The 13269-nt window shown below is 41.0% G+C and overlaps 1 protein-coding gene across 1 annotated transcript in view; it reads right to left on the bottom strand.

The window, feature by feature from the left end:
* The window catches only part of begain (brain-enriched guanylate kinase-associated), a 32669-nt gene extending 19979 nt beyond the window's left edge, over positions 1–12690 (bottom strand). The window contains exons 1-3 of the mRNA XM_076300038.1: positions 12620–12690; positions 4428–4589; positions 1457–1523 (exon numbers count right to left, since the gene is read on the bottom strand). Of these exons, the coding sequence (XP_076156153.1) occupies positions 1457–1523; positions 4428–4589; positions 12620–12690 (300 nt within the window). The remainder of the gene's footprint in view (positions 1–1456; positions 1524–4427; positions 4590–12619) is intronic.
* Between the last annotated feature and the right edge of the window lie 579 nt (positions 12691–13269).

Below are 13269 nucleotides of genomic sequence, written 5' to 3'. Positions count from 1 at the left end.
CATACACAGAAGTAGGGGATGGAGTAGGAGATGGAAACAAACCTACCTGGTTTAAGAGTAGTGGAAATTAGGGTCGGCTGGTTATCTGACCTACCTGGCTTAAGAGTATTGGGAATTAGGATCGGCTGGTTTCCTAAATGGTTGGAACAAGTATGTGGACTTTCACTCTCTGAACCCGGGATGTCTGCCTCTAGTTCTCTAATATTCTGCTCATTTTGCAATTGAGTTTTTGTCAAGTAGCTTTAAGCATGTTGGGTTAGGTGTTATGTGCAGAAAGAGACTCATCTTGGATTACTAGTGGAACTGGTTGCTCATCTATCTACTGTTGGTCCCAAAAGCTGGGACAACTTCATAGCAAGTAGGAACAGGATGGTCATCTGTCACGATTTCAAACCATCTACTGCGTCCCCTCCACAACAAATGCAGTGCAGTACCACTACCCATGTATGGTGCAGAAACTATGAATGTCTAGTGAGCAATTACAGTCCCTTAATGCTGACATTTATTCTAATGACTCATTTACTCACAGTAATTGGCAGTGTTGTATATTTGATCACATTTGCACCCAGGGATTGTAACTTATGGCCTGTAAGTTGCTCAATCAGGTCAGGCTCTGAAACACTTTCCATTGCTCAGCTTGAGTGAATTTGCAAAGCTGAGACAACTCTGCTCTGGAAAGCCAACACAGCACTGCAGTGGAGCTGATGTTACAGGCCTTGTCCTTGTGCAAGGCCCCCCATCCCATCTCAGTACCCTTGACAGGCGTGTGAAGTGCTGATCCCAGTACAGGGGCCTTCATTTGTCTCCCTGTATCCCTCAGCAGAAATCTCCAGGGCCGCCTTCAGCTCAGCGAGACAAAGTGCAAACCTTTGGCCTGTTCCATTTAGACTACACAAGCTGTCTTTTCCTGCTTTCAGCCTTGCCATGGGCAAAACCCCCAATATCAAGAGAAAAGCACAGGGACACTTCAGGCCATGATAATGTAATAGAGACATAAGCTCAACACTAAAGTCTGTGATTGGCACTGTAAAGACTGTGATGTGACCTAATGAGAGGAGCTCCTGCCATTCTGTGGCAATCATTATAAAAGCATCACCCCATTAAAAGCAAAGTTTCAAATGCCATAGCATAGCCAACAAAGCAAACTGCCAAAGAGTTGGATACTTATCTGAAATGGATCTGAGATGGCATAAAACTGATCAGCATTATCTGTGAGACCATGCAGCCACACCACATAGTCACATCCCAAGAGCTCAGATTTGAAGTTAAACCTTTAGCAGTTTAATCATTTTATGTTTAAGGGTTTAAAAGCTGTATCTTGTGCCTGGGGCTGTGCTGGCCATCACTGGAGCTGCAGCGCTAGCTATTCAACACAGCTCAACTGGAGCCTGCCTCCATGCCTGAGACCGCCCACTGCTCTCCTCCTCTGGAGGTAAAGCTTCATCAGGCCTCTCACCGTGTGGCGGACCTTCTCCTCCAGGTCCTGGTTGATCCGCTGTAAGGCTGCATAGCTGCTCTGGATCCTGTGGAGAGAAGACCGGGGAGTAATGAGATCTTTGGCTACTGTGTGGGACTGAAGTGATGAAGGCCTTGGTTACTGTGCGGGGCTACAGCTTTGGGACTTTGTTTACTTTGGGGGAGCTTAGTGAATAAGGCTTTGTTTACTGTCTGGCAGTAGTGATGTTACAGATGGGTATGCTGAGACTGTGCTGATTAGTGTTGCCTGCCAGTCAAACAGGCAACTCTGTGAACCAGACGAGGCCAGTGCACAGACAGCAAATTGTTTTCTTGAAGTTTTTTTTTTAAGAAAACATTAAAAACAGCTTCAGCTACTATGACAGATTTGAGGTCAATGTGTGAAGAGTTTTAAAGCATGCTTGTCTTAAGTGTAATGTAGCAGGCTTAATCAAACTCAAGCTGATTGCTCCACAATGAGAAGAGAGAAAGATCAATGCCAGAAGGAATTATTACTTTGTCGTTCACAGGGTACTTTTAAAGATCAAACTCCACATGAACTACCTCTCTCTATCTCTTTACATGACTTGCCAATGAGATGAGTTTCCAGTGTTTCCTCCAGCCTCTTAAAGACTTAACAATATCTCTTTCAGTAGAATTCCAGCAAATTAGATCTCTTCATTTATCAAGTCCACATGTACTTAGTTGCCTTAATTTTTCAGGGTAAATTACGGTTTTCAGTTGAATTAAATAACAATGTGTATATAGCTTGTATAAGTGTATAAGTGATGAGCTTTTGCACTTTCCTTCTGTACTAGTTTGACAGATGTGAGTGTGATGGCACAACTGCAGCAACGCCATAGTCATATATACTAATTCACAACCAGTTAAAGACATGCTGTGTGCTGTTGAAAACATTCCTCTATTTTCTGTGTAGTTTAGCACCCAATCATGCAATATCAAAAAATGAGTGGATTTTCCAAACAATACATCTGTGATGAAAAAGAGGCACAAGAAGGAATGCGAGAATTTATTGCATGTAAATCGCACTTCTAGTTTTCTCTCTGATTGTCCCTTGGGCCGTGCAAAATTTCCCTCAGTTAAAGCCCTTATTGATTGGCAGGCCAGGCGAAATGATGGGGGACTTGGTGAGACACATGCTTTGTATCAGCAATTACTCTAGGCCCTACATGCATTTTTCTTTTCTTCAAATGAAATCAGCCACACTTCAGGAGCTAGAAATAAGAATGTTAGCTGAACCAAATTTTCAAAATGCTGCCTCTTGGAATAGCGACGCCTATGAAAGTTATCTTGAATGTTGCCGAGGGCTGCGTGACCCAGAAAGCAGTCGAATGGTGAATTAAAGAGTGGGGGGAAAACTGCTTTCTGCTTGGTATCAAAGCGTCCTGATGAAAATAATGAAAAGCCCTATTCTGACCAACGCGGCTTCCTGGGAACTCCTTTAGGGGATGATGAATTTGTATTCGCAAAGGCCAAACATTTGTCCTTTGACCGTGGTTTAGCCACCTGTCCAAAGGTCACTAGAGGCGATATTTGGCAAGCATTACTACCATGGAAACCCATTTGAACCGAAAAGTTTACAGGAGCTCCCACCACCCAGTAGTTTGGTTTTTGTTTATTTTTTACTCATTACAAAAACGATAAATAGCCTCAGAAATTATACTGTTAAAATGTAGCCTACAACTATTTAATATCAGTTCTTTAAATGTGGTTAAATGACTGAGCTACTGTATGCTGATTACCAGTATGTCTGACCTACAGTAACCCTGACTGACCATTTCGAAGTAATGGCTGTGTCAAGGTTGGTGCTGATGCCTGGATTCTGAACATGCACTTATTCACTACATAGTACACTACAGTATAGTACACTAGTGAATGAGTGAATGTTTCACACGCAGACAACCAACACAACAACTACATTGGCATTGTCCAGGGTAAAGTGGACAGAAATGCAACATTCTAGAAAGTTAATGTTTTTATTTCTGTTTTTGTCTGTCTCCATGAAATTGGATTTGGAATTCCCGGTAGGGTAGAATTGTGAAACAAAGATAAAGGTAGGCTATGCCCTCTCCCTATCCTTTCACAGTTTCCTTAATGAGGAGGTACAACTTGCAATTGTACAAGTCAGTCAAGTCAGTTTAGGAGGCTCTGATTAGTTTAACCAAGTATGTGTAGACTATACTCTGTGATATCCAAAAGTCCATGATCTTTTATATTTTCATACTGGTTATTTCAAAGCTCATACTAAGCTCAAATAAAGCATTTGACAAAAACATACAAAACACTGTATACTAACAAGTTAACTTTTTGAAGGTTTAGTGCTGGAATATCAGGTTAATTCTTATACATAGGTCTGGAGGGTAGAGCAGCACTCAGGGGTATTGGGATTCTATACTGTACCAGTACATCACTTTCATCTATCATGCTGAAATACACCATGTGAATAGACAAAAGGATGGGGACACTTATTCACTGAATTTCAAGTGTTTCATTCAGGCCTATAGCTACAGGTATAAAACCAAGCACCTAGTCATGCAGTCTGCATTCACAAACAGTTGTGAAAGAATTGGTAGTTCTGATGAACTCTGTGAACTCATAGAGTGAGTCCATAACGGCACGGCATTCACACTGACATGCTTTTTTCATCTCCAAAATGCAAGTATACCAAAGTAGTGAGAGTTAAAAACATGAGGTAGAAATCTCCCTTAGCCAAGGCAGGGAACTTAGCAATGACACATTGTTGAAAAAAGTGCAACGTCAAAAGTTGAACTAGTTTTAACTTTTTTGTGTGATTGTGCTCCCCTTTTATAAAGGCAAGGCACGGTGCAATGGTCAGTCATATCATTCTGTAGGGAAACAATTGAATTTGAGCACCTGTGCCTCGAGCGTGTCAGTCTGAACGGCCCCTTAGGGTGTTGTGTGTACAAATCCCCCTGGGCCTGCATCCTCACCTGCGGAGCTTGTCTGTAAACTTCTCCAGCTCCTCCTGAGCTCGACGCAGCTCCGTCTCCAGGTACTGGCGCGTGGAGTCGAACTCTGTCTCCAGCTGCTCCAGCTTGTGGGTGGTGTAGTTGAGCCGCTTGCGCAGGTCCTCTTTGTGCTCCTGCAGAGAGCTAGCCAGGCAGAGGGGAGACACAGTCAGGTTAGACACAGGGCCATGGACTGCCTGTAGGGTACTGATCACTTAGATGCAAGTTAGATGCAAGAGGAACTTAGATGCTTCTGAAAATGCCTTCGAAAATCAAACATGTAAAAAACACCAGTTCATAGGTACAAAGTGTCAATGTATGACAGTCGGACCGTCTATCAGAAAGCAATTTGTTGGCTTGATGGGCCCAACCACTTGTAAGTGGTCCATGGGCCTCTCTACTGAGTAACGTTGGCAACGTGGACCTGAAATGTGGATTGCTGGAAGCTTCTAATGATCGGAATAGAGCTACTGTCTGGGTTCTCGGAAGTGTACAGTCCAGTTTAGATCAGACTTTGGGCCTTAGACCACACACTCACACATACTGACTCACACAAAAGTTCTATGTGTACATTGTGTGTTAACATTCTGTTTGAGGAGCTCATATGAAATGCACTGATTTATAACACTGAAGGACATTGTTCGCTCAGTGGGTTCTTCCTGAAAGTCTACTGCCATTAACAGGTTCAAGCCCTGTAGTGATTTGGTAACCCTGTTGATGAATTTAATTAAAATCATTGGCATTTGACAGCATTTGATTGATTACATGCAGAACCATGCCTCACGTGAAAGGATCTCATCAGTTTAACTGGAAGCAAAACCCTTGCCATTTTGTTGCTATGGCTGTTTCTATAACACGGTGAATGTGCGTAGTGCCTGAACACTCAGTCAACCACACTGCTGAGACAAACGCTGAGGAAGAGGCCACTAGAATGCTTTTGTTTTACTGTCTCAGCCCAACACAGAAAAGCATTTTGTATTTGCTATTTAGTGGGCGTCATGGCGAAATGATAATTACCAGTGCATGATCCACAGGGGCCCTTGCAGCCTTACCACAGAAGGGGCTTAGGGAGTGTGAAGGGATATGAATGAGAGATCACACACACACACTCTCTCTCTCTCTCTCTCTCTCTCTCTCTCTTTATCGCTCTCTCTCTCACATACACATAGTGAGCCCAGCCAACGCAGCTAAGCCAGGTTAGACTCACAGGGCCCGTATTGACGGACGTGGGTGGAATTATAATGATTTTCCATCCATGGACAGAGAACAGGACCCAGCTCCCGGCGCTGAGCGGTTATGGAGTGTATGGAGGGGAGGCTACCCGCCTCCAGCTGTCTCTGCATGTGTGTGCAGACACTGACTGAGAGCCATTGAAAATGGACTGTGGGAGGGAGCCGGAGACCGGTGTGGCATACATGTATTTGTCTCTCTGTTATGGAAAAAACTTTTTAGCTTGTGTACAACCCCGTTTCCAAAAGAACTGGGACATTGTAAGAAGTAAATAGAACAGAATATGACAATCTGCAAATCAAGTAAACCCATATTTAATCAGGGTTCCCACCCATTTTCACTTCAAAAACCTTTCCATGAATTAGACCTTGAATTCGATTTCCATGACTTTTTTCGCGGCCTATAAGTATGAAATTGCTTACTTTTTCCAAGGTCGTAGCCATTGGGGCTATTGAATGTACAAATTCATGAACACATGGGATGATTGTTTATGTTTTCTTTTAAACAATAATGTCTAATAATACTGATTTTCTCATTTTTGTGTGCCATTCTATCTTAAAGCGATGGTCCTTTGCACCATGGCCCCAAGCCAAACTAGATTTGGGGGGGGGGGGGGGGTGCAAAGGACCCTAGGGTGAAATTACTCCGAACCATCGCTTTAAGCTATGGAGGGTTGTACAAATAACAACCGTAACTATCATATGAACATAAATCTGTGCATTGGTATAGAAATTTCAAATATTGTGATCAAAGTAGCAAATATTCAAAAACTTGGTTGTGCAACATCTGCATGTGCATTCTGGGTATGGCTTTGTGCTATATTACCATGGTATCATGTGATCATGTAATGAATTCAGAGCAGCCTAAAGAGAGAGCGGGAATGGGGGCATGATGATGCCAACTGGGCAGGGATAGACGGTGGCATGAGGTGGGTAAAAAAGCAAAAACGGACTAATCTAGTTTAAAATAGCTTAGTCTAAGGTGCACTTATTTTGGTTTGGATATTGATTGCATTATCACATAAAACAGATGACAGGCAAATTATATGGCCTTAGAATGTATTCTAGTTAACAACAGTTTGTAGTAGGCCTAGCTAGCAGTTAAGCACTACTGTACCTTAGTTCAGCTTAAAAAGAGCACTGATCAAATGCTACAGGAGAGGAAGGGCAGAGAGAGATGAGAGTGCTTAATTTCTCAGAAATAATGACCAATCCGTACAGTACATCTGCTTTTTTTGCTTTTGGTGTTTTGTAATTTCATGGTATTCTATCTTTCACATAGAGTAAGCGATGGCTTAAGAGTGGATTATTGTGAAAGTCAAGTCAGTATTTTCCTGGCAATTCTCTGTTACTGTGACGATGTGCCGCCTCAGCAGCACATCGCACTATGATTATTTGATTATTATTTACAGTGCATGAAAATGCACTGTACTGTTCTTCCTAGGCAACTTCTTCTTCTTATTACAGTGCATGAAAATGCACTGTACTGTTCTTCCTAGGCAACTTATTATTATTATTCCGCTTACCACTTTTTCTATACGCAATTTCTCTTGAACAGTTTAACTTAGAAACTTCATTCAAGCTTTGTAACGTAGGTCTTCAAACAGATCGGGTTGCTATGTCTTTTCAACTTTGAAACTTTTATACTTTTTAAACTATTAAAGAAAAACTTTTTAAAAATCCCCATAGACTTAACATTGCCGATTATGACATCATAATACGGCCATTAAGCAATTAGAATCCTATGGCAGGTGTTCTGGCCACCTGCAGCCTCAGGCTTTAAGCATACAATCTGGGTCAATTAAGACTACACATCCTATTCAACTGTTTCCTCTGCCCAAAAATGTTTCAAAATAAAAGTCCTCACTACAATAATCCACTGTTAAACAATGTAACCCATTAATCTACTGAACATTTTACATTCAATTTTTAAACGGTCTACTTTTAAACTATCATTAAACTATCTATCCATTAAACTAGCTGTCTATCAACAACTTTTAAACTATCTACATTCAACTTTTAAACTTTTAAACTATATATATTCACTAGCTGTCTATCAACAACTTTTAACTTGTCATCAACTATGTCAACACTTTTCATCAACTATGACTCCTACCCACTGTAGCTAGTTAGCATGGTTATCAAAGTTAGCATGTTAACATTGCTAACATTGTTAGCATTTTTAGCAAAACTGCTAAAAATTATTAGCTAGGTTAGCTAAGTCACATGGTTAACGAAGTTAGCATGCTAGCATGTTATCATGCTAGTTAGCATTTTTAGCAAAACTGCTAAAAATGATTAGCTAGGTTAGCTAAGTAACATGGTTAGCATAGTTAGCATGCTAGCATGTTAACATGTTAGTTAGCATAACTGCTAAAAATGATTAGCTAAGTTAGCTAAGTAACATGGTTAGCATAGTTAGCATGCTAACATGTTAGTATGCTAGTTAGCATTTTTAACAAAACTGCTAAAAATGATTAGCTAAGTTAGCTAAGTAACATGGTTAGCATAGTTAGCATGCTAGCATGTTAGCATGCTAATTAGCATTTTTAGCAAAACTGCTAAAAATGATTAGCTAGGTTAACTAAGTAACATGGTTAGCATAGTTAGCATGTTAACATGCTAGTTAGCATAGTTAGCATAACTGCTAAAAATGATTAGCTAAGTTAGCTAAGTTACATGGTTAACATAGTTAGCATTGCTAACATATTTAGCATGTTTAGCAAAACTGCTAGAAAATGTTAGTTAAGTTAGCTAAGTAGCATGGTTAGCATTGCTAGCACTGCTATAAAACATTAGCTAAGTAGCATGGTTAGCAGAATTAAAAATCTTAGCATAACTGCTAGCAAACATTAGAGCCATTCCAACTTTCAGTTATCGTCAAATATCTACCTATACACAACCATTAAACTATTTGAATATGAACATTCATTAAACTGCTAGAAAATGTTAGCTAAGTAGCATGGTTAGCAGGTTAGCATTGCTAACACTGCTATAAAACATTAGCTAAGTAGCATGGTTAGCATAGTTAAAAATCTTAGCATAACTGCTAGCAAACATTAGAACCATTCCAACTTTCAGTTATCGTCAAATATCTACCTATACACAGCCATTAAACTATTTGAATATCAACATTCATTAAACTTCCAGTCTGTCAACAACTTTTAAACTATGTACCTTCAACTTTTAAACGGTCTACTTTTAAACTATCATTAATTGATCTATTAAACTAGCTGTCTATCAACACCTTTTAAACTATCTACTGTCTATCAACAACTTTTAAACTATCTACATTCAGCTTTTAAACAGTCTAACTTTTATTAAGCTATGCAACCACCATGTCTATCCTAGCATCACCGTAGTAACCATCTCTATATTATCTGTTTTAACTATACATGATATTTTACATCACAACTTTAGCATTTTCATGCACTGGTAATTCCTTGGAATTGCATTTCTAGTTAATTAATGATATATGTTATGTCAATTTCATGAATGATTTGTGCGTGTTCTATATGTTGGGCGTGTTCCTTTGCGCGCGAGGAATGTTGCTTAATATTTGATCATGTGTTTTGGGGGTTGTGCTATGGTAACTTGATATCATGGTGTATGCTTTAGATGTCCGCCAGATAGGGGCGGTGTGCCCGTTTTGGGTGTTTAGACTGCGCCGGTGTCGGCGGAAGTAATTAGTTAATTGGCCATTTAAACGCCGGCTGTTCTCTATGCAGGGGTTCCAAAGTTTCGTGACGCGCGTTAAGGGGCTGGTGTGAGTCCTGTGGTCAGGTCTGATTGTATAGTGGCATGTAGCCTAGCCATAAGAGACCTTAGATATTCATGTTTGTTAAATGTTTTGTTAGTCTTTTTCGTTTTACTTTACGTCGGGTGCGACTAAGTGTCGGATAGGAAGTGGACTGTATTTTTTGATTATTTTTTGCACGTTGTAAATAAAACACCGTGGGCCCTCTTAAACCTGCTGTCTCGGCCTGATTTCTCCTTCACCACTCGGGTACTCTACTACAGTTACCAAGTTTCTTCACTTAACTGAGATCGTCTCACCCCTGCACTCCCTTTCTCAGTCAGATATTTAAAGGCACAGTCAGGGATTTTGCAGGAAGTTGCATTTGTTTGCATTTATGTGTTTCCAGTTTTCGTAGCCTGGTCTACCAGCATTTTTTTTATACTGTGTACTCACGGAATGGGCAGCTAGCGGTTGTGTGGAGATGATTGCTGAATGTGAAAAAGAAATGTTATGCGTCTTGAAATCATGTAAAATCCCTGACTGCACCTTTAACCACTGCATTTTCCAGTTTGCAGTGATTAATTTACACAACAGTGACACAATGCTGTAGAATAACAAGGGGACTGTTTCATTTCCATGAAGAAAGTGAATTCTATGGCATGTAGGCCTACACCATATCCTACCTACGTCCCTGGTATGAAATTTCATGACTTTTCCCAAAACTTTTAATGAATTTACTGAAATCCATAATTTTCCAGGCCTGGAAAATGGGATATTACAATTCCATGACTTGTCCATGACCGTGGGAACCCTGTTTAATAGAAAAATTGTGCTATTCTATAACAAATACATTCTCATTTTGAATGAGATGTCTTAAAAAAGTTGGGAAAGGGGCAATAAGCCAAACCAGGGGCAACAAGCCAAGCTTACCAGTCATCAGTTAAGGCCATAGAGGGTCTTTATAACCAAACCTTGAAAGTCCTGGACAAGAAGAGATCACTGCAATTCTACAATCACTGCAATTCTAAGCAAACATAAGATTTTAAAGGAATTATCCGGAGTAAAATGCACTTTAGATCAATTTACGGATGATTGGGAGTACATACGTTGAGTTGACATCCAAATCATGTAATTCGGATGTGTTTTTAGGGGAAAGTTCACAGTCCAGTATTTCTTTTGAAATTGAAATGAAGTTGTATGGACTGGACTATGTTTTTTTTTTTTTAAACGGCGACGAAATTGTGAATTTCCAGAACACACTTGGCAATTGACTCCTACGGACTTTCCCCTAAAGATGGCAGCAAAGATGACAACATTTCCGGAAAGGTACTGGCTTGATGAAATTCATTCTGGACTCTCTATCCGACCACATAAAGACCTCGGGATACTTCGGTTTGGCTTTAGGGACCCTCTACTCACTACCACCTAAGTGTAATGTTGTTTGGAACTGTAGAAGAGGTATAAAAATAGCGTTTTGTAGCGGCGAAATAATATGCTCTTCTCACTTCCACGCTAACGAGTTTTGACTTAAAAACGGTAACATCGAACTTTCTTAAAACACATCCGAATGACATGATTTGGATGTCAACTCAACGTATGTACTCCCAATCATCCGTAAATTGATCTAAAGTGCATTTTACTCAGGATAATTCCTTTAAGTCTTGCTAATTTTAGCTCCGCACACTTTGTTAAATTGATCTTCAAATGCCTAAATAATGCTGCTACCCCACCCCATTGCAAAACAATAACAAGATGGCAAAGTGGTACCAGATCCTCTAGCCGAGCAGTGTCAACAGGCAATTGTAGTATCCCTTTTTGTAGAACATATTTTGCCTAAACTGCCTTTTCAGTAAAACGGGCAAAATTATAAAACTCACTGCCAGACCACTTGAAATGTATTAAATAATAAATTATTATGTATTAAATAATAAATTATTATTTAACCAAAAGCCCTACTAGTAACCCTACTGTTTCAAGCTTATCTATGTTTTTTGTATCTGTCCCTACATAAATAAACTTTAATAATAACAAATGGCTGGAAAAGTTGTGTATTGTTGAAAAAACATATGGTTATGTGTATAACCTTTGTTCTCTGAGTGAGAACACGAGACGTAGAGAGAGAGAATGAAATATAGAGGAGTAGCAAGGAAGGCACTAGGTTGGCTCTGTGAGGGTGCGGAAATTGGGTGGATGAGAGCATGATGGGATTTGGCAGGGAGGAAGGGGCCCCTGGGGAAGTTTAATATCACACTATTCAACACCCCCAACCCCCACACCCCCCTACACACACATATACACTTCAACTCCACCTCTACCTTCTTCATGGACATATCCATCCTAATCCATTTCCCTACCTAAAATAGCAGCCCTACAGTACGAGGTGACCTTCCCTCCCATTTCCCCTCACAAATGACAGAGTATAGGATGATGATGTGATGATGATGTGATGTCTCAGCCAGCTGAGTATTCTGGAGTGACTGCCATAGGGATAAAGATGGTGATGGTATGCCCAACGGTGGTGGTGTGTTTGTGTGTGTGTGTGTGGTCTCCTTTGGTCTTCTCCTCCTCCTTCTCCTCCTCCTCCTCTGGTGCGGATCAGTGTCAACAGCTGTCAGTTGCTCTCAGGCCTGTGAGAGTGGATTACAATGGACTGAGTCACGGCGCGTTTGATCCTCGCCACAACATTAGCCGTGACAGTGGGACTTATTAATGTCTCTATTCAGGAGCACCATCACAGCCGCCATTATTATCATAAAATGTGATATATTAGCCCCGTAGCATAGCGGACTCTGACTGACAGCAGAGAAGGGATTTACATTAAGTGTGACACATGCTGTTCCAGCAACACTCAATTTCTCCACTGCTCCAGTGATGGACTGGTCATTACCCCGCAAAATATAGGTTTTGTCGGTTGCGTCATTCTCTTCAGTGCTGCTTTGATGTAATGATGTGGATCAGCGCAGATGGGAATTGTGAAATCATAACGGTGGTTAGTTGGAGGGGATGGAGATTTGGTGGTGGTCTGGGTGATGGCAGGGGCCTGTCATTTAGCTGGCATGACATTTCAATTACATGAAGTAGCTGGACTCTGATGAGAGATGATATTGTTGACTGTCAAATGAATGGTGGTGGATGGTAGGAATCGATGAACAGGCACGTGGCATTTTTTCCTTCGTCTCTCTCGTCTTCAAGCACTGGGGCCTTACCTTCGTTTCTGGTGTTTAGAACCATTCCGCGTGGACTTGAGCGCCGTTTTTCCAATGTATATCTTTTTCATGTTTCGTTCCCTTGCCGCCCGCAGGTGTGTGTGTGTGGCCCTGGCGATGAGGGACGCTGCTGTCAGGTCTCTGTGTCGGACCTACGTTTTCCCTGTGGAAGCATAAAGGAGTTGTCTATCTGTCTGGATCCTGCCAACAGAGCACAGAGACAGTGTTTGCAGTCACAGAGACAATAAGGCAGAGGCAGAGGGCACATGTGCAGGCTTCAGTCTCCCCATACATTCCTGTAGGATGTCACCAAATACTGTAGGGTTTTCCTTAACGTAGGAGATCCAAGCTCATCTCATTAGTACCATGTCCTGTCAGAAATAAAATATATTTAAGCAATATAGCACGAGTGAGAGTGGGGTTGGTCATGGATATTCCCACGGGTGTTGTTCGGCCGTAGCTACGAGGCCGAGTGGCGCAGGCAACAACACCCGTGGGAATATCCATGACCAATCCCACGATCACGAGTGCTATATTGCTTTTATATAACAATTCTACCACAAACTAAATAATCTGAAAACGCCCTATTATTGTTTAAAAATGTTAATTTCGACATCGTTCTTACGCATCAAAAAATACTTCCCTTTTCA

The sequence above is a fragment of the Alosa pseudoharengus genome, unplaced genomic scaffold (assembly GCF_046254945.1).
Source record: "Alosa pseudoharengus isolate Yale_2024_CS ecotype anadromous, Long Island Sound unplaced genomic scaffold, YU_APseudo_1.1 YU_APseudo_1.1_scf_22, whole genome shotgun sequence".
Classification (NCBI taxonomy): domain Eukaryota; kingdom Metazoa; phylum Chordata; class Actinopteri; order Clupeiformes; family Clupeidae; genus Alosa; species Alosa pseudoharengus.
The sequence above is the reverse complement of the archived record's forward strand: the minus strand, read 5'-3'. Positions and strand labels throughout refer to the sequence as shown.